Below are 26904 nucleotides of genomic sequence, written 5' to 3'. Positions count from 1 at the left end.
CAAAATCTACATCTACATAGATACTCCGCAATCCACCGTACTGCGCGTGCCGGAGGGTACCCTGTACCACTAATTATCAGTCATTTCCTTTCCTGTTTCACTCGCAAACTGAGCGAGCGAAAATAGACTGTCTATATGCCTCCGTATGAACCCTAATTTCTCGTATCTACTTCGTCGTTAAGCACAATAGATGTTTGAGGCAGTAGAATCGTTCTGCAATCAGCTTCAAATGCCTGTTCTCTAAATTTTCTCAGCAGTGTTTCTTGAAAAGAACGTCGCCTTCCTTCCAGCGATTCCTATTTCAGTTCCCAAACCATGTCCGCAACACTTGCGTGTTGTTCGGACCTACTAGTAACAAGTCTAGCAGCCCGCCTCTGAACTACTTCAATGTCTTCCTTTGATGCTACCTGATACCGGTCCCAAACTCCCAAGCAGTACTCAAGAATAGTTAGCACTAGCGTCCTACTTGTGGTCTCCTCTAAAGATGAATTACACTTTCCCAGAATTATTCCAATAAACCGAAGTCGGCCATTCGCCTCCCCTATCACAATCTTCACATGCTCGTTCCATTTCACATCGCTTTGTAACGTTACGCCCAGATATGTAGACGCGGTAACTGTGTCCAGCAGGACGCTACTAATGCTGTACCTGAACATAGTGTTGTTGTTGTGGTCTTCAGTCCTGAGACTGGTTTGATTCAGCTCTCCATGTCACTCTATCCTTTGCAAGCTTCTTCATCTCCCAGTACCTACTGGAACCTACATCCTTCTGAATCTGCTTGGTGTATTCATCTCTTGGTCTGCCTCTACGATTATTACCCTCCACGCTGCCCTACAATACTAAATTGGTGATCCCTTGATGCCTCAGAACATGTCCTACCAACCGATCCCTTCTTCTGGTCAAGTTGTGCCACAAAATTCTCTTCTCCCCAAGCCTATTCAATATCTCCTCATTAGTTATGTGATCCACCCATCTAATCTTCAGCATTCTTCTGTAGCAGCACATTTGGAAAGCTTCTATTCTCTTGTCCTAACTATTTATCGTCCATGTTTCACTTCCATACATGGCTACACTCCATACAAATACTTTCAGAAACGACTTCCTGACACTTAAATCTATACTCGATGTTAACAGAGTTCTCTTCTTCAGAAACGCTTTCCTTCCCATTGCCAGTCTACATTTTATATCCTCTCTACTTCGACCATTATCAGTTATTTTGCTCCCCAAATAGCAAAACTCCTTTACTACTTTAAGTGTCTCATTTCCTAATCTAATACCCTCAGCATCACCCGGCTTAATTCGACTACATTGCATTATCCTCGTTTTCCTTTTGTTGATGTTTATCTTATATCCTCCTTTCAAGCCACAATCCATTCCGTTCAACTGCTCTTCCAAGTCCTTTGCTGTCTCGACAGAATTACAATGTCATCCGCGAACCTCAAAGTTTTTATTTCTTCTCCATGGATTTTAATACCTACTCCGAATTTTTCTTTTGCTTCCTTCACTGCTTGCTCAATATACAGATTGAATAACATCGGGGAGAGGCTACAACCCTGTCTCACTCCCTTCACAACCACTGCTTCCCTTTCATGCCCCTCAACTCTTATAACTGCCATTTGGTTTCTATACAAATTGTAAATAGCTTTTCGCTCCCTATGTTTTACCCCTGCCATCCTCAGAATTTGAAGGGGAGTATTCCAGTCAACATTGTCAAAAGCTTTCTCTAAGTCTACAAATGCTAGAAACGTAGGTTTGCCTTTCCTTAATCTAGCTTCTAAGATAAGTCGTAGGGTCAAAAATATGGTTCAAATGGCTCTGAGCACTATGGGACTCAACTGCTGAGGTCATTAGTCCCCTATAGCTTAGAACTAGTTAAACCTAACTAACCTAAGGACATCACAAACATCCATGCCCGAGGCAGGATTCGAACCTGCGACCGTAGCGGTCTTGCGGTTCCAGACTGCAGCGTCTTTAACCGCACGGCCACTTCAGCCGGCTCTTCCTACAGTGACTCAGCTTCGACACTGCACTGTACACAACAACATCATTAGAAAACAACAGCAGATTGCTGTCCACCCTGTCCTCCAAATCATTTATGTGCGGGTATAGAGAAAAATAGCGGTTCTGTCACAATTCCCATGGGAACTCCTGACGATAGTCCTGTCTCTGATGAATATACACCATCGAGGACAACGTACTGGGGTCTTCAAACCACTCACATATTTTTGAACCTGTCCCATATGCTAGCTGAATTTCGCAAGAGTGAAGCTTCCTAAAATCATGCTGAATCGTAGACGTAAGCTTCTCGGCCGCCGCATTTCTTTCCAGAGGTGGACCAATCCGCCATTAAGCAGCTGGTCATTACGTTTTACCCATCGTCTTATGTTGTGAGGTAACTCGTTAAGCGACCTTAGCCTGTGCCCACGGCAGGTCTTCGCTGTACTACTGGGCGCACTACGACTTCTTCAACGCGAGCCGCAGCGGCGAGGCGGTGCGGGGCAGCGCCTGCGACGAGGTGTTCCCCGCGTGGCGCAGCGCCTCGGGCCGCCTACGCTCGCCTCTCAACACGCTCGTCTACAAGCGCAGCCCCGACCACCACCACAGCGTGCGCTGCCAGTACCGCTTCATCACGGACAGGAGGCTCTTCGCCAGGGTCATCCTCACCATAGAGTCCATGGGCTTCAAGGTAAGCGACATCTCTGTAGCTACGTTATCACTCGCCTACGTAAATAGTTGGCCTGAAGGATGGGTGTTTAATAGCACATCGTCAAATGTTCAAATGGCTCTGAGCACTATGGGACTCAACTGCTGAGGTCATTAGTACCCTAGAACTTAGAACTAGTTAAACCTAACTAACCTAAGGACATCACAAACATCCATGCTCGAGGCAGGATTCGAACCTGCGACCGTAGCGGTCTCGCGGTTCCAGACTGCAGCGCCTTTAACCGCACGGCCACTACGGCCGGCAGCACATCGTCATTCATGATGAACTGGTCAAGAAGGACTGAGAAAGAAATCACCATAATCCTTGTTTTATTGTATGTACATAGACTGAAGGAGCGAGTGAAAATTTGTACCAAGGCCGAGAACCGAACACAGGTCTCCTGCTTACTAGGCAGATGTGCTAGCCACTAAGCCATGTGTTTCTTTTTTTTTTTTATACACAAATGGATAAAGGAATGCCGTTCCTCTTAAGTAACATAAGTACAACAATAAAAGTCGTCCCGTTACATCAGGGCGCTCCATGTTTTCTGATGACTGTCTTCTCGTCGCTGTGTTGTTTCCGTTGTTTCTTCAATCTCAGTAATCAAAGGAACTGGAATTTTTTTTTCTTTATTGAATCTTTATTGAATTTCAATTCCCCCCGAAGGGGGCGGGCTGGCAGCAGCTTACTACGCCGCTCTTCAGCCTACAGAATTTGTGTTAAAAAGATGAAGATAATAAAAAATAACAGTTGGCGATAAAATCGGTGATTTTATTTTGTTACTTTGTTGAATTTCAATATTTCAATTCCCCCCGAAGGGGACGGGCTGGCAGCAGCTTACTACGCCGCTTGGAACTGGAAAGAGGTTCGAAGGTTATCTTCTCCTATCTTGGATAATCCAGCTGCGAGTCGGAATATGGAATGCTCTACAATGAAAATTAGAAAGATATTGTACGTATTTAGGGTTCTTGAGCCATCCGCTGTGGCCGAGCGGTTCTAGGCGCTTCAGTCCGTAACCACGGCGCTGCTACGGTCGCAGGTTCGAATCCTGCTTCGGCCATAGATGTGTGTGATGCTTTTAGGTTAGTTAGGTTTAAGTAGTTCAAAGTCTATGGGACTGATGACCTCAGATGTTAAGTGCCATAGTGCTTAGAGCCATTTGAACATTTTTTAGGGTTCTTGACGATCGCATAATGTCGTTCGTTGAGGTAATACCAAAAATCGGGTAATGTCTTTTCGCTATTGCCGAATAGATAGTGAACAGCGTGACCGCTAATAAACGTCACAGAGTTCGTTTTTGCTCTTGGGAAATACACCCCATCTGGGACAAGAAGTGATCGTGTAGTTATCCTGTCGGGAGTCGTGCGTGTGAAAAAAGCCAATATCTGACGCACCAACCGCGCGGAATTAGCCGAGCGGTCTTAGGCGCTGCAGTCATGGACTGTGCGGCTGGTCCTGGCGGAGGTTCGAGTACTCCCTCGGGCATGGGTGTGTGTGTTTCTCCTTAGGATAATTTAGGTTAAGTAGTGTGTAAGCTTAGGTACTGATGACCTTAGCAGTTAAGTCCCATAATATATCAGACACATTTGAACATTTTTTTTGACGCACCTAATAACAAACGTCCTTTGCCGACCCGCATTCGAAACGATGTTCATCCGTGTCAATCACTTGGCATGTGGCACACAAGGGTGAATCAGCGAGGTGGATGTGATGTAGGCGGGACTGGCACAACTGTTTCCGATTAACAGTTATATACCATGCAGATTGCACATGAGTATCAAGGATGGTGGCAGTGCCATGCACTGCCTGCCACACAGCACGCCACTTTGTAGTATGGTATTTGCTTTCAGTCACATTCGGGATCCTGTTTAGTTGCATGGAAGTATATATCGCCCTCATCGTCATCAAGCGTGTGGGTATCAGTGCGGTATGAATGTAGCTTAATTCAAGAAAGAATTGACTAATGTAGAAGAAAGGTGCTTCGATGTCCGATATCATCACATGGGGTTTGAGTGAGGTGGGTCGTAAGGCCTCGAATAATAGACATGTGAGACACATCAGGCTTCATCGCCACAGGTGCAGGTGACAGCTGACGAACAGGGCCTCCTCTCTGTTCTGAACATTACAAAGGTCTAAATCCTTTCTGCTTCTCGGGAGGGAGAGGGACTCCTCACGAATCTTAAATAACATGCCCGTACTAACAGAGAATCCCAAAACCACCAACAAGCGGTGAGCCAGAGTAGGTGGTATCGGTTCGCACAACTGCACAGATTTCCTGGCGCGCCTCCCTCCTCGATATGAATTCTCACTGCCGACCCAGTCTACTTTAAATTCCCCCTTACAAAAGAACAGATTTGCCATGGTCCTCCACGTTCTGGAACAGCACATCAGCAACCAGCCTTAAACCCAGGTGCAGGATCTTATACAACTGAAATGACACTATTTTAGAGACTTCATTGGTCTGTTTTTATACATATAGACTGAAGTGGCGAGCGAAAATTTATACCACAGTAGGGAATCGAATCCTGGTTTCCTACTTACTGGGCAGGTGCTCTAGTCACTGAATCACCTTCCTACAGTGGTTCAAACAACTGTACAGATTACACTGTCACGCCTCCCAACTCAATCCAAAGACTCACTGCCACTCTAGATACCATTAAAACCTCACGAATTGTGTCATTTCATTTGTATAAGAACCTGCACCTGGATTTTAGGCTGGATCCCCCATTTTTGTTCAATGCTGAGGTGCCATTCGAGAACATGGAGAGCCTTAGCAAATCTATTCGAGAGTAATTTATAACGACCGCTTTCGACTTTTTAGAGTGTGAGTCTTAGATACAATGTTTAAAAACTAAGAAAAAGTGGGTAGTAAAATTCAATGAAACTAAATAGCAAGTCAAACTAACTTCTGTATTCAACTTTAAGAACTTAAATATGCCATATAGTAACTTGTTACGTAAACAGACTAGGAGAGGCTACCACAGTACGAACATTATCTGCGTTCTAACTGTTAAGACTAAAGGCTACGGTTCATTATGTTATAGTACAGAACTGGTAACTCATAACTCTACAACTGGAGACTTAAATTAAAGATAAACAGCAATGTTAATTTTGCGCGAAATATTGTAGGTTGCTGGAATAACTTTTTGTTTTCTGATTTTCACGACCGTGTCTGCTTCGAATCTCTGAAGTGTGTCGATATTGTTCGCACTAGCAAATCAGAGTTCGTAAATTGAAAATCAGACTTATTTTGAACGATTACTACAATTAGTTGAGATCTCAATGAGATAGCTGCAATGGTGGCAAAAAAGAATTTTGCAAACCGGTTATTCCACTTTATACAGTCAGACTCACCCGGATTTCCACTGTAAATTTTTTCAATAACGTACCAGTGATATCAGCTGTACAAAATGAAATAACATCACAAAGGTTTAAGCAAAATTGAGTATTATTCTCAGTTAAGGAAACTTACATTGGTTCATATGGCTTAATAGATCACGAGAAGGGGGAGGAAAGCTGAAAATGAAAGAATCAAATTAAATACGCCAGATAAAAGGCGGATATTGTTTTACAGCGATGACATTTTCTTAACTGATTACTTCAGTCTTTATGTATTATGACTGCACGTCTCATATGCAGGTTGTTTCCTAGATCACAAATAACGTATTTATAGCAAGACTATTATATTTGCTTCAAAATAATATATATTTGTTAAAGTAAGAATAGAAATAGATAATCTCTAAAATTTCGTTGCGGAGCCCCCTTTGTTTGAGGCAAGGAAATTATTGTATTCACTTGACGAAATCAAACTCAAAAGTCATTCAGTAATTCCAAATATCCAGAAATGACAAATAAAAAGCTCAAATAAGTGTTTATCTGCGTGCAGAAATAAAATCTTGCACTATATACTTTATCAGATCCACGCATTCTTCGAATATATATAGATAAACACGTTCTTCATTATGCTGAGTTGTCTTTATGTCTGTCCTAATTGTCTTGTATCTTCAAGAGTCAGATCATTTACACAATTAGCCCCAGTAACAGTTTTGGACCATACTTACCTGTAGTTACTTTAATTATTCGACATGGAACACAAAAGGACAAATTGCTTGGTTGCCGTTTTAGTCTTTTCTTTAAAAGGTTGGATGAAAATTCATTAGTCATAACATCGAGATGAATTTTAAATGAGAACGTCATCTGGATAGGCCGGTTACATGTGCGTTTCAGACGACGGAGCAGGTGCGTAGGACTGCAGAAGCCATGATGTGGTGCCTCAGGACCCACCATCGGAAGCCGGAACATTCCACGAAGGTTTTTTCCGATAGTGATGGACGAGATACCGTTCAGGACAGGATTGTAGGAGATAATGAAGACGTCGACATTCCGTGGACTGCATGAAAACATAGAATAGATGGGCGTTATAATAGTGGCACACACGAGATAACTGCGTCTTGGCCAAAAATGTTCGTTTGAGGGTAAAGTTAATTTGTTTTGTCCATCCACAATGAGATTTTCACTCTGCAGCGGAGTGCGTGCTGGCAGATTAAAACTGTGTGCCGGACCGAGACTTGAACTCGGAATCTTTGCCTTCCGCGGGCAAGTGCTCTACCATCTGAGCTACCTAAACATGACTCACTCCCCGTCCTCACAGCTTTACTTCCGCCAGTACCTCGTCTCCTGTTTTCCAAAGTTCACAGAAGCTTTCCTGCGAGCCTTACGGAACCAGCACTCCTGTAAGAAAGGATATTGCGGAGATATAGCGTAACCACAGCCTGGGGGATGTTTCCAGAATGAGATTTTCATTCAGTAGTGGAGTGTGCACTGATATGAAACTTACCGGCAGATTAAAACTGAACGCCGGACCGCAAACACACTTAAGGATTTCAAATACATAGTTAAATACACCTTTCCAATGTTCATGTCTCCGCAATATCCTTTCTTCCAGGAGTGCTAGTTCTGCAAGGTTCGCAGGAGAGCTTGTGTGAAGTTTGGAAAGTAGAAGACGAGGTACTGGCGGAAGTAAAGCTGTGAGGACAGGGCGTGAGTCGTGCATGGGTAGCTCGGATGGTAGGGCACTTGCCCGCGAACGGCAAAGGTCCCGAGATCGTTTCTCGGGTCGGCTCACTGTTTTCTTCTTATTCGACAATGGTCGTTTTTACTTGCATCAGAATTTATTTGTAAGGAATTCTCGTGAGCATAAATTTGAAGCCACTGTATCTTTACCTGGTTGTGTGTCTTATTCACGGCACACTACAGCTTGTAGATTATTTTCTTAAATGAATGTTCAGTCTAGGGATAACTAAACGTAGATGTAGCTTACAGTGTTTTTGAGCGTTGTTTTGTCACTTTAAAAGACCTTTTGCTTGTTATGAAAGTTAAGAGTCTAGGCGTGTGAATCAGGGCACCGACGGCAATTAAGTCTTGCGTCGCCATACTGGGCAGCCATGTTGATATAATGAATGGCGCGTACTCACATGTCGTCGATTTAGTGAACGTTCAAGACGTGTGTAACACCAGTAGTTTAGAGCATTTGGCATTATTCACTGATCAAATAATCTTTTTGTGACTGCATTTTCCGCTCGCTTCCGAAACGTCCCAGCACTGGTAAGTGAAATGTACTTTCATATTCGCATAATTTGTTGAGAGTGGGCAAAACAGTTACTTCGCACCGCCATCTATCGCCGTTTCGCTCTCTATTCATCACAAACTGTCTTAAATGCACCTAACACAATTTTGTTGCTAAGACAGAATCAAACAAATTTATTGTCTCTTCTTCGTCTTACTTACAGAACATATTAAGCATGTGTATCCCTCGCTCACAAGTAGTTAACTATTAGCCAAGAGTTCATCGGATACTTTTACATTATACTAAAAAACTTTGTACATTTACAGCTTCCTCTTTCTGTGCGTGAAGGTCATCCAAGTGACCGGAAAATCAATATTTCGTGCTTTAATTCCGCTCAAACGGAAACACAGTTTAGTACATATAGTGCTATCCTCACTTTTCACTTTTTATTTCTGTAATGGGTCAAAGTATTTTTAAGATCTCTGCGTGAATATAGCTCTTTAAACGTTTTGGTAGTGGGATATGTAACAGGTCAATGATTAAGATTTAAACTGCCCTGACCCATTCTGGTCGTGTTTTGTTTGTGTAACACAGAAAAGCGTGTGCACCATGCCATGTTCAATGTATTGATTCGTAAGCCAGAGGATGGTATTAATTAGGGTTTCCGTTAATGTTATTTTATTGACACAAGGCGGGCTGAGTTCTGTGTATCGAGTATAAAACAGCGGCTGCGAAAAGTAACTCGCTCCGCGACTGTTATACATTTTGTCATTGTAATCACTGATGCTTGTCACAAAGGTGAAAATTTCAAACCGTGTGTGTTTGAGTATACTTTTGTGCAGCACAGTGGTCGTCAAACAGCGACCTGCGTGCCACATGCGGTGCGAATTCATTATTTATGCGGGCTGCGGTTCTTAGCCGTGTTTTCTAACAAAATGCATCTAGCAACCTACAGACGAATCCAAAAATGTGACATTACAGGCACTAATATCTTGAGACGTGCTTAATTTTAACTGATGTTGGTGAATTTAGCTGTCAGCTGTCAGCCCTGCGACCGTAGCAGCCGCGTGGTTCCAGACTGAAGCGCCTAGAACCGCTCGACCACAACGGCCGGCAAGATCGAGGTCGAAGTGGTCGGATTAAAATGGGTGTAAGGTATATAGTCCTTCACCCCAACTGCTGAACCTATACATCGAAGAGGCAATGAGGGAAACAAAATAAAAATTTAAGAGCGGGATTAAAATTCAGGGGGAAAGGACATCAGTGATAAGATTCGTTGACGACATCTCTATCCTCAGTGAAAGTGAAGAAGGATTGAAAGATGTGGTGAATGGAATGAACAGACTAATGACTACAGAATAAGAATGGAGAATAAATCGAAGAAAGACGAGGGTAGACTGAAGTAGCAGAGCTAAGAACAGGAAGAAACTTAACATTACAGTTGCAGATATCGAAGTAGACGAAATTAAGCAATTCTTCTACCTAGGGTGCAGAATAACCTATGACGGCCGGAGAAAGGAGGATGTTAAGAGCAGACTGCTACTGGCGAAAAAGGCATTTCTGGCGAAGAAAAGTTTGCTGGTTCAAGCATAGCTCTTAAACTGAGGACGAAGTTTCTGAGGATGAACGTTTGGGGCACAGCGTTCTGTGGCACTGATACATGGTGTGTGAGAAAACCAGAACAGAAGAGAATTGAAGCATTTGGGATTTGATGCTACGGAAGAATGTTGAAAATTAGGTGGACTGGCATGGTAGAGAATGTGGAGGTTCTCCATGGAATTGGCCGGAGAGAGAAGCTTACGAAAAACAATGACAAGAAAAAGGGACAGAATGATAGGACATCTGTTAAGTCATCAGGGATAACCTCCGTTGCCCAGTCACCACCATAATCCATAATCAGACTGACAACGAATGCTACTTCTGAAGTAGACGGAATCTGAAACTCGCAGTCGATGTTAATCTCACTAAAATCGATCATTACTGACTGCCACGTCATTTTCTAAGAAATTTTAAAGTCTTAAATTACTGAACTAAGGCGACGTTTCGGGACTGACGCAGTGGCCTTCCTCAGACCAAAGTGTAACTGCACGTAAGATAGCGTGACATTCCATTAAGAAAGACTTTAATGAGAATCACAACAAAATACGTGCGCTTTAAGATGCCACAGTTACCAGCAACAGTCCCATAGCCTCTACTTAGCAAACAAAAGCCGAAAAGGCAATGTGCTGAAAGGCTTTTGCTCCATTTTCCTTATCCCTTCCATATGAAATACAACTTCAAGCTGTGCTTCGCTACTCGTGTCTTGTATCAATTCTTTTTTATTGTAAATTGTAATTTATTCATTTTTTTACCACATGTACAGTTTCTCTTCTGTTGTGTGTAATTCTTTGCTGATGTTATCTTCCTGCCTCCAACCTTATATTCATGCACACACACACACACACACACACACACACACACACACACACAGAAATAGTACAGTTTCTCTTCTGTTGCTGGTGTTCTCTTCCTTCATCCAACCTTGTTTTCACGCACACACACACACACACACACACACCCACAAACACACTAATTTTATTGTTTATATTTAATGTTTTCAATTAAATTGCTTTCGAAGATAACCTATAGTCTGTATTTTCAACTCACTCTTGACGTACAACATCCTTACCGTTGCAGTTCACCAGTATTGTAGCCTCGTTGACGACGATAGTGAGTTGAAGTGTGATGATCAGCTTCTAAGAGGGCAACCGATTAAATAAATAAATAGTCTACAGTGTCAACAATTTTGTGCTTTCGAATCATAATTAACAGCAAAAGTGACAAAGCAAAGGAGGAGGGAGAACGAGAGATGGTCGTTCCAGAATAGTGGTAATTGACAAGCAGAAGATCGAGAACTTAGCCTATCGTGACGATGCTTACAGAAGCGTGGGTACAGAGGAACGCAATGGGAAATAAAGTTTTTATATGACCATGGAAAACGAGACCATGCGAGGTTGCACGAACAATCGTGCGGCGGAGGAGTCTTTTTATCTTAGAAAGTCGCCTCGGAGTTGGACTGCACGCACCAGCTGACAGGCGTCTGCGGAGCATAACGGCACGCGCCAGTGGCCAGAGACGCAGTTCGGGCGAATTCAGGTGTAATTGTTCGCTTACTGACAATGAGCCGGAGGCGGACAAAGGACACGATCGGCAGCAGCACTGCTCATGCGTAGAGTCTGGGTGCAGTGGCGATCTGTCTGGGTGGTTGCACAGCTGTGAGGTCAATTCACCAACTAATGTGTAAAGCATAAAGTCGTCTTGACGACAGAACAGTAACACGTAAACAGAACGCAATTTGCAGAACAATAGAATTCTGGAAAGGCAGACCTAAAACAAGAAAAAAGAATTAAGATGACCTCCAAACAGTGAAACAGAAGCAAATAAACACAGTCCCATCATACAAATCTCTCAACAACTATAATAATCATATAAATGCGAAGGAAGCAGTGTGTGCGTGTTGGTCCTTCACACTGAAAACGGCGGGAAGAATTTGGATGAAATATGGAAAGGTATGGCTTATGCCCTGAATTAACACATAAGCTACGTTATCCATAGCTACCTGCCGAAAGAGGTGGGGGTGGAAAAGCATTGTAGCCCATGACGTGCGAATACTCAGAATTTACTTACTCAGTATTTGAGAGTAAGAACACTCGGTGACTAGCAACAAACCTTACACATAATTTCAAACTTTTAACTTTTTCTCGCTGAGGATCTACGAAAAGAAAGTCGTTACTACATTTTCGTTGTTCAGTAAAACCAACGCAAGAAGCGCGACGTTTTAATATATTACTTGTTTATTTTAATGCATTACTTGTTTACTGCGAACTCTATTTCACAACAATGGTTCAGAAAACACGACTTCATAATCATTGTGCTGCTTAGAAACGAAACAGCAGAGTGAAATACTCTACACATAGCGGTGAAGTATGTGTAAAATAATTGTGAACTATGTTAAATACATATGAAATACATTTGACATAAGCATACGCAGGCAAAGATTCGGATAGAAAGCTTATCCTAAGACCCAGGTACGTTTCCAATAAACTTAGTACGCATATAAGCAACGGTCAGGAAAGTAATACTATGCGGTAAAAACTGCCAGTCCCCTACTGGGGTAAGGCTGGTAATGCTGAAAGAGAAGAAGGATGTGGAGCTGGGCAGAGAGAGCGGGGAAGGAGAAGATGGATACAACTAAGGGGAACGACGAGCTGGACAGAGAGAGGGGAAGAGGAAGTGGAGAGAGAAGGCGAAGAGGAGCACATGGATAAAAAGAGGGGAAAGGAGGACATTAGCAGAAAAAGAAAAGAAGATGTGAACAGAGGGACGGTTAAGGAGAAGATGGACTAATAGAAGATTGGAACAAACATACACTCGCGGTCTCGTTCATAAATAACTGTTTACGCGCTAATAACTCTGTGGTGCATAGATGGATAAGATACATGAGCGTTGGCCACAGACAGAAAAAGACAGTAAATACAGCTTCTGGAGTTAACCACAGGACACGATGATATCACCTAGAGATCTAAACATTGTTCTATGAGTACTCCCGTCACCGACTGTCTACATTACTACCTAAGCAATGTACCTCAATACAGTCTTCTGTACAAAAAACGTTTGAAGGAATCACTCTCACGCACAAAAACTAAAAGGTAACTCTCGTTATAAAATTGCATAAACCGAATCATTTACGTTCACAGAATAATAGAAACAAGATCACAGACTTTACAGTAAACCAACCAAATCAATTACTCTCGCGGCGTGTAATTAACAAAATCAAACTGGCTCTCGCCTATAGAGAACACATTCGCACACCCAGCCCGCCATCACACAATATTGATAGCATGTTGCAGAGGATGCACTGCGGTCGGTGGCGATCACACATTCTCTTACCAACTGGGTACCCTCTTTCTATCCGTATCTTTGCCTGCCTATGCTTATGTCAAATGTATTTCACATGTATTTAACATAGTTCACAATTATTTTACACATATTTCACCGCTTTGTGTAGAGTATTTCACTCTGCCGTTTCGTTTCTAAGCAGCACAATGATTATGAAGTCGTGTTTTCTGAACCATTGTTGTGAAATAGAGTTCGCACTAAACAAGTAGTACATTAAAATAAACACGCCTGGTGATCACACATTCTGTTACCAACTCGGAACCCTCTTTCGTAATATCCATGGGACCATCATGAATCGCGATGACTTCTGTGTAGTTTATCTCTTTGAATAAAAATGTCGTTTCTTATCGACTATATGCGTATTTCTTTGTCGTCTTCTGTACAATACTATAGCAGTTCTTTCCAATGTACGGCGCAGTGTTCATAGAGCTGTGTTCCTTGACAGTGACCTTAAGGGGCCAACGAGTGGGTGACGGACGAAATTATAGCTCAAATTCAGGATTTTTTTTTTCTCCGTACTGGAATGCACAGAACAAATGGGGTCTGATGAAATGAATACAGCACAGATTGAACTTCTAATTGGCATTTTTTCATTGAAAAAATTAGTATCTTCACTGTGTAATTGGGATTTTCCTGAGGCAGATCTAAAAGGAAGTAGATGGACGGTTGTTGCTGTAACTACGGTTGCGGTTATCTGAAGCAGGAAATTAAAATATCACCCTGATCCTTACAGATTTAATGTTATTTCATCGCAGGGATTTGAAAAAGAAAAAAATGCGAAATATAGGTATTTGAAAAATGGGCAATTAGGCAGTTTTTGTACCCATCTTTTGTGGAACCATCTTTTTGGCCGAAAAAATACTAAATATCAACATAAAAAACAGGCTACGATGAATTGAAGAATTTCAATTTGCTTCAAGGGAGATTAAAAATCATTAAAATTAGATGAAAATTGTAGCGTGGGTAGCGAGAACCACGCTCGAAAAACACGGTTTTGAGAAAAATGTGTTGATAGTTCGACAAATGTTCGTCACATAAAAAAGGGACGAAGCTTGAAACTTACGGGATACCGTCGATTCCTGGTCCGTAATTACTATCGCCCCGGATAGCGGATGGCCGCTTTTTGCTACTTTGACCCGATAAGCACTCAGTTTTGTCTTCAAAGTGTGTGGCTGGCGGAGGTTCGAGTCCTCCCGCGGGAATGGGTGTGTGTGTTCGTCCTCAGGATAATTAAGGTTACTTAGATGACCTTAGCAGTTAAGTACCATACGATTTCACGCACATTTGAACATTTTTGTCTTCAAAGCCCTTTCCGTGGCTGGGCGCATCGCCGCTGGCGTCCCTGTCCTCACAGAACCGGTGCATTTCATTGCCGATTTTGATTTGAAGCCCATTTGCCACGTGCATTAATGGAGCATGGCCTACACTGAACAGACATATTGCCAAATTTGAAGCAATGTTGACAATCTGGCTTCGGCAGGATGTTGTTTTTGGAGCGTTTCTACAAATGGGACTGTTCGAACTATCGTTCACATCTTGAGTGAAACCGCCCAAACAACGCTTCGGTAGATTTACTCCAGTCGGCATAAATAGGGATGATGGCATCGATAACGACTTTTGGCAACGGATTCTATAACGCCGAGGCGTGTAGTGCACGCTCACCTTCAAACGCTCACAGAATCGTTATTTTTTGGAGTTTCCGCATTATTTTTTGCGGAATAATTCTTCAATGTATATACATTCGAATTCCATAATAAAAAAATTTCGAGTTTTTTCGACCGTCACCCTGTCGTTCTATCGTAAAAATCTGCACACGAATGTACCAAGTGTAGAAGTATGGAACCGGAATTTGCCTATAGATGGTGCTTCTAACAGTCAGTGCAGGGTCCGTGAGAGCGCGTCTACAGCGCCATCTGCTTCCTGTAACGGTTGACGATGAATGTCAACACGCAGTAACCCAAGTTACATACATTGGTATGTGTTTCAAACCCGTAAACATGTCGAGGCTTCTGCCTACGAGCTACGATTTGTGGACAGCATTTGTTATCATTTGAAGATAACTGCTACAGAATCGCATCGAGTACTTGTCGAGCTTCCGGAAAACAAGCTCTTGGGAAAACATAATGTTTCGACTGGTTCAAAACATTCAAAAGTGGTGAGTTTGACGTGAGAAACGACGAGCCCGTGAAACCACCGAGATAGTTCTAAGACAATAAATTTCAGGTCCTACTGGATACAGATGATAAACTCAACAGGAACAAGCAGAACAATTGAATATAACATAGAAAGCCGTTTTTCTTCAGTTGAAAGCTGTGGAAAAGGTGCAGAAAGTGGGAAAATAGACTCTGCATGACCTGAATGAAAGACCATAAGCAAATCGAAAGACCACTTTTGAAACGCTGCTCAACAGATAAAAAAGAAAGTCCTTTCTCCATCGAATTGGGACAGGTGATGAAAAATTGACATATTTTAAGAATATTATGCGACATAAATTATGGGTGAATCCAGGCAAACCATCTACATCCACTGCAAGATCAAATTGCTTTGGAAAGAAACAATGCTCTGTGTTCGGTGGGATCAAAAGGGTGTCATCTATTATGAGCTGCTAAAACATGACAAAACTGTAAACTCTGATCGTTACCAAAAGCAAATGATCGATTTAAATCGAGTATTACGTAAAAAACGACCGGAATAAAGAAAAACGTCACACGAAGTCATGTGGCTCCATGATAACGCCCCATCACACGCAGGAAAACAGCTCAGGGAAAGGATCGAGGATTTCAGTTGTGAAATATTAGGGCATGGAACTTCTTCTCGAGTCTTGGGTCCGTCCGATTATTATCTATTTGCATCACTGTTACACTATTTCCCCGAACAACGCTTCAATTCGTATGAAAATGTACGACAAGGGCTCGCTAACTGGTTTGCTTCAAAAGAAGAGCAGTTTCTTTGTCGTTGAATTCATAGCCTGCATTCAGAGCCTGCCGGAGAGTCGGGAGAAATATGTAAATAGCAGTGGAGATAAAATATTGTTCATCAGTTTCAAACAACAGAGCTGTAATCACTGCAACCTAATTCCGATTTCGTACACTATGTGATGAAAAGCATCTGGACACCTGGATGAAAATGACTTTTAGGCTCGTGACCCCCTCCATCGATAATGCTAAAATTCAGTATGATGTTGGTCCACCCTTAGCCTTGATGACAGCTTCCATTCTCGCAGACACACGTTCGATCAGGTGCTGGAGGGTGCATTGGGGAATGACAGCCCATCCTCAAGGAGTACTGCACTGAGGAGAGGTATCGATGTCGGTCGGTGAGGCCTGGCAAAAAATCGGCGTTCCAAAACATCCGAAAGATGTTGTATAGTATTCAGGTCAGGATTCTGTGCAGGTTACTCGATTACAGGGATGTTATAGTCGTGTAACCACTCGGCCACAGGCGTGCATTGTGAACAATTGCTCGATCGTGCTGAAAGATGCAATTACCATCCCCGAGTTGCTCTTCAACAGTGGGAAGCAAGAAAGTGTTTAAAACATCATTTTAAGGCTGTACTGCGATAGTGCCACGCTAAACATCAAGGGGTGCAAGCCGCCTCCAAGAAAAACACGACCAAGCCACAATACCACCGCCTCCGAATTTTACTGTTAGCGCTACACAGGCTGGCAGATGACGTTCACTGGGCATTCGCCATACCCACACTCTGAAATCGGATCACCACAGTGTGTACCGTGATTCGTCACTCCACGCAACGTTTTTCCCCTTTTCAGTCGTCCAATGTTTACGCTCCTTACACCAAGCGAGGCGTCATTTAGCGTTTACCGGCGTGATGTGTGGCTTATGAGCAGCCGCTAATCCATGAAATCCAATTTTTCTCACCTCCCGTCCAACTGTCACAGCACTTGCAGTGGATCCTGATGCAGTTTGGAACTCCTGTGTGCTGGTCTGGACAGACGTCTGCCTATTACACGTAACGAGTCTCTTAAACTGTGGGTGGTCTCTGTTAGTCAACAGACGAGGTCGGCCTGTACGCTTTTGTGCTGTACGTGGCTCTTCACGTTTCCACTTCACAATCATAACGGAAACAGTGGACCTAGGAATGCTTAGGAGTGTGGAAATCTCTCATACATACATATGACACATGACACAAGTGACTCTCAATCACCTGACCATGTTCGAAGTGCGTGAGTTCCACGGAGCGCCCATTCTGCTCTCACGATGTTTAATGACTACTGAGGTCACTGATATGGATTGCCTGGCAGAAGGTGGCAGCACACTGCACCTAATATGAAAAAGTAATTTTTTCGGGGGGGGGGGGGGGGGCGGTCCGGATACTTTTGACCACATTGTGTACTTCTATGGTGTAATGTAAATGCACCGGCTGATGTTGAGTGTTGAGCACTTTCCTTGCCCTTTTACAGGACCACCCGTACAGCGCGGTGTCGTGCACGGACTGCTGGAGCGACCGCGTGGACAAGCTGCTGGTGTGGGAGCCAGCAGGTGACGCGGCAGGCGGCAACGCGTCCGCCGTCTCGGCCGCGTACTCGCCGGCCGCGTGGACCGAGCCGCAGCCGCAGGGCGCCACCAGCCGCTGCCTGTGCCACGGGGGCGCGCAGCAGCCGCCGGCGTCGGTGGTGTCGCGCTCCGAGCGGCTGGCGCTGGAGCTGCGCGTCGACGCGGCGCACGCCGCCGTCAGCTACTTCAAGCACCCGGCGCCGCTGTTCGAGGCGCGCTACCAGTTCGTGCACGGACCACTGTGCGGGCCGCCGCTGCTCGCGCCCGCCACCGAGGGCGAGCTGCTCTTCCCGCACTACGAGGCTCTCGGACACGCGGAGCCGCCGCGGCAGATCCGCTGCATATGGGAGCTCCAGGTACACACGCTCTGCCTTTCCGCCATAATACTCTTAAAATGGGACAGAAATCGTTAGATGACAAGTACATGTAGACTCAAACAAATTATTACAGGTTCAGAAAACATAGATGATTTACTCAAGAGAAAAAGCCGAACGAATTCAACAAGAAAGCAATGCGTTTGTTCACCACTAGACCTTATTGCCGGCTGTCATTCAGCTTGGCGTTGACTGATGGTGTTGTTGGACGTCCGTCTGAGATATATCGTGCCAAATTATGTCCAATTGGCGGGTTACATAAAAGTACAGACATGTTTGGAAGATCCTGACATCAAAATACAGAGATGTTTGGAGGGCCCTGCCCATAAAGTTCCAATCGTTGTCACTCTGGGAGAGATGCGTCGACCTTGTTGGTCAAGGTAGGGTTTTGCAAACAGTAAGACAGGGAGAAGAGATAGTATGATAGAACATCTGTTAAGGCTTCAGGGAATGATTTCCTTGGTACTAGAAGAGGCTGTAGACGGTAAAAATTGTAGAGGAAGAAAGAGACTGAAATAGATACAGAAAGTAACTGTGAACGTAGGGTGCAATTGCGACAGTGAGCTGAAAAGCTTGTCACAGGAGAGGAATTCGTGGAGGAATGCATCACACCAGTTACAAACTGATGACTCATAAAACACGAGCAGTAGACATTCTCGTCGAATGTAAGCCCACGTTGGCTTCCCTTGAAGGCGGACAAAACGAGGCGCAGAATATCGTCGACTTACCTCTGTGCTATAAGGCTGCTGCAGATGACAACCAAAGTGGACCTGCTATGAAAAGAAATTGTATCTCAGATCATCAGACTTGGTATTCGGGTAATACAATGGGCTAACGTCAGGTTGGTATGCCATCGCTGCCTGGGGGGGTCTCCAGACACGTCTTCGCTGTCCATCAGGCCTCGGGTTGAAGCGGGACTCATCACTGAAGTACTGAAGTATTTCTACTCAAGACATGAGTTCACACACGGTAGACGTAGTCTAGAGATTCCCCAGACAGCAGAGGGAAACCTCTTTCCACAGCAGGACACTATCCATGACACCCTTAGAGCACAGTGGTGCGTCGACGATATTATTCGCCCTGTTTTGTAGCCTTTCATGGCAAGAAATGCTGGACTAACAAGTCAGCTTGTCTTCGTGCTTGCCAAACCATACCTTGGCTGGTTGAGAACTTCGGGTCCCTTCTGGGCGGGCCCTCTATCTATCCCCGGATGCTGACGATGTAATGCGCCGCTCGCACAGATTTACGCTCGATATTACTTCGGAGGACATCCAGCAAATCCAGCAACCAAAGCCAAACAACTCCTAGCATACGAGCCAGCGCTGGACTAACAAATTATTAACCTGGACAATTTGTGAAACTCCGCCTATTAAATATATCGTACATTTTTTCTGAAATTATATTAATTCGTTTGTTTGTACATTTACATATACCGATTTTCGCCGCATTCTGGTATTAGTCCTGGAGAGCTGGACCACTTTTTTCCTTCAGCCGAACATTTGTGTGTTTTTCAACTTTTTATAACTCCTGCCTCCATATTCTTAAAGTGCGATATAAAATTAGGTACAATATATTACTGAGGCACTGCCATTTAAAATACAAAAGATACGATAAAATGAAAATGTAAATGAGCGGTGCATCTCACCCATACGTATATGGATGAGATGGACAAGTGTATTGAGAAAGATGGACCATATAAAAATGGATATAGATGAAGAAATGAGACAGTTAAATTTTCATATTTTTATCTGGAATATGTTGTAATGAATACAGAACTACGTTATTAAATATTTTAGTCCAAAAACATTTATCAGTTTATTATAAACCATGATTGAACATTGGCTTTTCTAATGAGCTGTTCCTTTTATTCCAGCATTAACTTGTCTTCCTCTAACCATAGCAATTACACTTATTATCAGTTGCTGAACTACATTCATTTGACCATTGTGAACAGGAAACACAATGAGTCCTGAAATCATTTTTATTAATATCGTAACATATTTCACCACGCCTTCATCTCTCTCATCGAATTTCTTTCGTAATCTTCTACAATGTCTGCACCTGACGAGCTCACGAGCAATATGTGGTTTTTTTTTTGTTTTACTTTCGTTATCCTTTTTTCTCGTCAGGAGTGTTGCCCTTTGGTGGTATTTTTGTACCTTTTTTCTGTTTCTCTCCCCATCCCTCTTTTTCTTTAGAGATTCAATGTTTTCAGAAGAGTTCAGTCATTTGGATACAGATCTGTCTTCGTCTTAAAATTCATAGTTTTATCAGTATAACGACTACCCAGAATTTCGTCTGTTTTTGCTTAGAAGTAGTCAGTTTTGAGGTGTTATTGATGGAAGTTCTAGATGTAGTAGCAGTGGAGTTCGAAGTTGTGTCATTGAAAGAATTTGACCTATGCAATAAGAATGCTCTTTTGACGTCCTTGGAATCAGTAGGTGTTTTGATGTACTTTGAGCAGATTTGTTGGCCTGTGTGTGAGATTCTTGTTTTTCTTTCTTGACATAGATATATCTTCCGACAAATAACTGTCGCCTGAGACTGCGGCCATCTTCAGTGGAATTATTCAATATGCCTTGAAGCTAAATATAATTGTGCCCCATCACTCTCACTTTGAAACAAGTGTTGTATCTCTCCCAAGTAACAGTGGTCCATCTCTCCCGATTGTCTGGGAAAGACGGACCACCCCAACGTCTATCTGTAGGTGGCGAAATCTGAGGTCATTTTAGGTTAGTTCCATGTCTACACATTTGCCAAGCTTGCAGTAAAAGAACTGCAACAATATTGTTCAAACTAAGCCTTGGTACTAAAATTATGTAACTACACGATAAAACTTTTCGGCTTACCTGAACAAAAAATGTGGCTTCTGTCCACACTAACACGAAAATCAAAGTTACACTTTTGAACCAATTTTGTTCACCAAAGATCTTACTCGCAAGCTGCGAGATTTGTTTCCAGCTGCTCATTTGTGAAGTAAGCCTCTGGTGCGTCTCACCCAATGATTCTACTTATCCAGTGTATTTTGTGACACTCCTGAAGATGCGATACTGTTAAGAGCTGTTCGAGTATAAGCACACTGTAGACAATACTACCCTTAAAAAAATATTACACTGCTATCGTGTAACATCTTCTGTGCCTCGGATAATGGACTCAAATCAGAGAGAAAGAGATTACTAATCATATCTGACTTATCTAGAAGAGACATTAAATTATGAAGACATCGATCGCATAGTATAATCATCTTGAGGGGATGTTCACTGCTACTGCAAATAATCATGGACATTTACTATTGGATTAAGAACGGGTGTTTTACTGGACCATTGGAGGCAAGATGGGATGCCTAACTGTTTTTTACATCATAAACATATACATGCAACACAGTCAATACAGTTATTGTCATCCTGGAGAACATGAGTGTCTATAGTACACTCAACTTCATAATGAATCCATAGACATTACAAAAGTGAATGTATGCATGTATGTGTGCTTGCTCATCTCCTGATAAACTACTGGCTAGTGCTCAACCAAACGTGGTACAAACATCACTTACTGTCCTAAAAGAAACTCTGTGGGGGTAAGAACCACCTATCTCCTAAAAAAAAGGGGAGGATGAAAAGAAGCATAGGCCACGTCGCGCCAATAGCCAGAATATATTCATCCAATTTTTGTGAATGAGGGTATTTAGCTACGTGCAACCGACTTTACACATACTTTCGAATCTTTTCGAAGCTTTTTCTAGCTGATAAGGCCCACAAAATGGTGAAATATAAAACGTTCATCGCCCACAACATTTTTGCTATTCATGCAGTAAAACTGAAACATCAGGCATGACCTTTTAATTGATTACTTTTTTATAACAAACTATATTCGCAACACATTTCGTGCACACTATTCACATGTATGACTGTATGTATCTGCAGATTCATATCACTGTGGCGACTCATAATTCAGGCGATTACGACGTTATAAATATTGAGCTGCATGAAAGTGAAATTACTGGGTGGAATTCGTTAGAGCTACAGGTGATGTATGTGTGAAACATAGTTAAATATATTTTAAATGTATGTGACACATGCGATCATAGTCAAGGCCTTAGGTATAGAACTCCTCTTAAACCCTCTGGAGCGATGTGAACGAAACTTGTATACATATTACCTACTATCTGGAAAGAGATACTGTGGGTATAAGAAGCAGCAAACTCCTCTTTGTACCGGAGTGATAAACTGAAGGGACAAAGGGGCTAGGAGTAGATGGACGGAGATGGTGGGGTGGGGGACGAGAGGATGTGGGTTAGTGAATAGAAAGGGAACAGGACATGGAAAGTGAGAGTGAAGGGGGAGGAGGAGGTGGACAGAGGGAGTGTGGAGGAGATTGACAGAGTGACAAGAGAGGTGGAGATGAACAGAGTGTGTGTGGAGGAGGAGCTGGACAGAGAGACAGTACAGAAGGAGATGGACTGAGAGAGGGGGAGGAGGAGATGTACTGAGGGGTAAAGTGTGGTGAATGTGAGGGGGCGAGATGAAGATAGATGTGAGGTGCAGATGGATGATGGGGGAATTAGTAGACAGACAGGGAGAAGGTTGAAGGAGGAGATGGTCTCATTGAAGACTGAAATATATACATACCTGGGCAAGCTGAAGCAATCAACTACGAATAAAATAAACATCCCCATTGAAGTGCACAGCTCTTTTACTGTTGTGAAGAAATTTCAACAGAAACAAATTTAATTTAAGTTATAAACTGAATAAATCCCAAGCAGATTATTACTCTCTAATTAGCCACCACAGGCGATGAGAAACCTAAAATCCTCCCTGAACAATCTCTGAATTTTGTGTGGCAAGTCGGGATTGTAAAAAGAGATCTACAGATTAATAAAGCTAATACTACTACAATAATAGTAGTAGTAATAGCTTTATTCACCTGTAGATCTCTTTTTACAAGGTTATAGGACATGTCAAAGTATTTAAAAGCTTAGACCAATTTAAAATAAGCTAATTTGTATACACTTACATTCACAGACTTCTAGTTAAAGACAATCATTAGATTTACTCCAGGTATACAATACTGTTTTTACAAATAACTCATTAAATAATGTAATACCACACTGTTCACTCATATCTCACTATCAATCACTGCACAAACTATACACACACTGTTTCATAACACTTCACTTACTAAACACTCAAACACACAATCCCTGGGCCCTTTTCTGCACCATAATTTTCCATTAGCTATCCTAAAAAACTGAGTCAGTATCACACCATAATGAATGAGACGTTGAGCTCAGAAAGAGGAACAGGTTTTAGTACTGTGCAACACATAGCTTGGGGGTACGTTTTCTAGATATGAAAAAAGAAGTGAAAAAACGTAGTGTTAATGTGTTATGTGGAATGTTGGATATTTCATAGCCATTATTATTATTTATTTGCGTAACTACTCAGTTTTATCTAATTAATCTTACAATTTATAAAATATATTACATAACAGGTACTTTCTAGCTGCCTTTGTAAATAAGCGTATTTTTGAAATTTCCCTTATCTCTGTTGGTAATTTATTGTAGTTTTATCCCTTGGTAGAAAATGCTGTTTTGAGTTTTATGTTTGTTTTTTCTTGGCAAATGTAAGTTGGGTCTAGCTCTTCTTTGGTGGTCATGGACAGAACTGTTTGTGTGGTAATTACCAATGTTATTTTTTTATGTGTATCACTGACTGGCGAATGTATTCACATGAAGAAATTAAAATACACAGTGTTTTGAACAGATCTTTAAAATGAGCTTGACTACCATTTTTGGTTATGATTCTTATGGCTCTTTTCTGGAGTTTGAGAATTGTGTTCATATTTTTTGCATTTGTTCTCCCAGAAAGAATGTCATAGCTAAGAATTGAGTGTACACATGAATAGTTGTAACTAAAAGACATTGCATGTTACACACTGGTGATAGGATTCCAAGGGCATAATTTGCTGATGACATTCTGTTTGCTGTTACATTTCTGTGTTCACAGGACTTCAACTGAGAATCAATATTCATTCCTAGAAACTTTGCATTTGTTACACAGACTACAGAGGTGGTATCTACATTTGATTTAACATTGTCATTTTCCCTCTTCAAACTGAAATCCTTCGCATTAGTTTTCTTTATGTTCAATGTCACCTTATTGCTTATTGACCAATCATAAACTTCCTTGACAGCTTCATTTGCTTTCTCTGCAAGGAGTTCTCTAGCTTTCTCGGTGACTATAATATTGATGTCATCACCAAAGAGAATTTTTTCACCATCAGTAACACTACTGGGAAAGTCATTGACGTATATCAGGAATAGTATTGGTCCTAATTTGCTACTTTGTGGAACCACTGTACTAATGTATTTGGTTCTGATAAGTGTTTCACTAAATATGTAGATCTATTTGAAGTACATGTTATCTCTACTCTTTGTACCTTATCTGCTAGGCATGATCGAAACAAGTCATTAGCTACCCCTCTTATTCCTAATGTCCCTAATTTGTTTAATGGAATCTTGTGGTCAACTGTATCAAAGGCCTTAGAAAGATCCAAAAGTATGCCTGTGACACACCCATCTTTGTCAAGAGTGTCAAGTACAACTTTTGTGAATTCTATTATGGCTGACTTCATATTTTTGCCGCTTTGGAAACCAAACTGTGATTTGCTTAATAGGTTGTATTTATTCAGGTAATTCATTAATCTGTCTTTTGTAACTGCTTCTATTATTTTTGAGAATGGTGACAGCAGGGAAATGGGCAAGTAAATTTCTATGTCTTCAGCATCACTTTTCTTAGGCAGAGGTACAACTCTTGGCTATTGTAACCGCTCTGGAAATGTCACTGATGTAAAGAATTCATTTATTATATTTATTAAGGAGTCTTGTATAATCTCTGTACATTGTTTCAGTACACAAATTCATACTTCATCTAATACTACTGACTTTTTATTTTTTGAACAGTTTTGTTGACTTCATTCTCTGGGGTTGGAAGTAATGTCATTTTATACAGTGCAACATTATTTACAGGTATTATATTTGTTTTGGGGATTTTCTGTTGTAACCTCTCTGAAATACTTGAAAAATGCTCATTTACATAGTTTGATAAGTGTTGTGTATCATTTATTACCTTATCCCCCTTCTATTAGCAGAATGTTATTCTGTGTTTCTTTGCCTCTCCCTGTTCCCTTTTTTTAAAAAATCTCAGGCTGCTTTGCTTTTACTCTCTGCATTATATATTATTTTGTCATTAAATGACTTTTTTGCAGCAATCAGATCCTATGGATCTTTTTGTATCTGTGATAGAAATTTAAGAATTCTGGATCATTGCGACTCTTTTTCATGGAACTGAGATATTTCAGTGTTTGGGAGGTCTTCTTAATATCTGCTGTTATCCATCTGTTTTTGGAAGATGTTGATACAGACATGCATACCTATGGAAATGAATTTTCAAAGTTCAATTTAAATAATATGGAGCATTTAGAGAAATTCATATTCACATTGGTTTCCTTATACACTTCATCCTAGCTTTGTTTTGCTAGTTCCTTTGAAAAATCTTTTATTTTGATTTCTGATAGATGTTTTTTATAGGCTTGTAGTTAGGGAATGATTCGGTGACTGATTTTACTGTTGTTATTTGACCGAGATGGGCTAATAGTCAAAGATCTTTTACAGTTGCATCACACTTTTCCCTGTCCATATTTGTGGCCACATAGTCAATTACAGATGCAGTCACTGTAGTAACCCTTGTTGCACTATTGACCAATAGGAACATGTCAAAACTTGGAAGGATATTTTTGAGGTGCTGCTTGATTCATTTATAATATTAGTGTTGTTGTTAATGTCCCCACACAGAATTATGTTGACCTTTGTACTTGTGACTTTATCTAGAACTTCTGTTAGTTTATTCAAAAGTGTCCACATTACCACTGGGAGATACACACAGAAAATGATTAATTTCTTGGTGATATCAAGCCCTGTTAATTCTATAGCTGATATTTCAATGTGTTTGTCTTCACTTGCTGTGATGAGGTCTTGTCTTGATTTGAACTGTGTCCCTTTTCTGATATAAATGCGTGATCCTTCACCTCTTGAAGCAGTTCTGCAGTAAGAGTTTGCCTTTCATATGATGATAACATTACATGTTCGATTTCTGTCTCTCTACACCAGTGCTCAGTAACACAAACTACTGTGCAGTTCAAAGGTTGGAGCTCAACTTCTAATAGTCGCATTTTATTTTTTATTGATTGCATGTTTTGATGGAGGAGTTGAAATCTGTGAAATGCACCATGTTACCCTTTTCAGTTGTTTGTTTTTCTTTGTGACATATAGTATGTGTAATATTTTGAGTGTTAAAATCTGTGTTGTGAGTGATTGTTCCACTATTTTTTAAATTGCTGGGGATATTCTGTAGGCAGGGGAACCTGCTGTCTAGATTTATCCTAAAAAAAGACTTACTTTTCCTACCCATGACAACAGGTATTTCGACCAAGTGTGGCATGAGATCCACCCCCTATACTTTCGTGAATCAGCTGTACCAATATCCCCTTCCCAATCCTCTTCAGATGTAGCCCATGTCTAGTGAAACCCCATCTGTTGATGGTCCTGACGGGCACCAGAGACCCATGAGCAAAGTTGGCTGGTCTCAGAGCCATCCCTAGCCCCACATTCATTAACCTCACCGTTCCATCAAGGTGTGGCTGATCATGATGCCAGAGCAGCTCAACGATGCGTACATTGGTGCCATGAATCAGGGAAGCTCTGTTGTCCAGGTCACCACCTATGTCATATGCCCCACCACTGTCCAAAC

The 26904-nt window shown here is 41.9% G+C and overlaps 1 protein-coding gene across 1 annotated transcript in view; it reads left to right on the top strand.

Annotated features, from left to right (window-relative positions):
* Positions 1 to 26904, top strand: part of LOC126456384 (cubilin-like) — a 393168-nt gene that overhangs the window by 346699 nt on the left and 19565 nt on the right. The window contains exons 7-9 of the mRNA XM_050092138.1: positions 2431 to 2686; positions 17630 to 17737; positions 17786 to 18079. Of these exons, the coding sequence (XP_049948095.1) occupies positions 2431 to 2686; positions 17630 to 17737; positions 17786 to 18079 (658 nt within the window). The remainder of the gene's footprint in view (positions 1 to 2430; positions 2687 to 17629; positions 17738 to 17785; positions 18080 to 26904) is intronic.

This window comes from Schistocerca serialis, chromosome 2 (assembly GCF_023864345.2).
Source record: "Schistocerca serialis cubense isolate TAMUIC-IGC-003099 chromosome 2, iqSchSeri2.2, whole genome shotgun sequence".
Lineage (NCBI taxonomy): Eukaryota > Metazoa > Arthropoda > Insecta > Orthoptera > Acrididae > Schistocerca > Schistocerca serialis.
The sequence above is the reverse complement of the archived record's forward strand: the minus strand, read 5'-3'. Positions and strand labels throughout refer to the sequence as shown.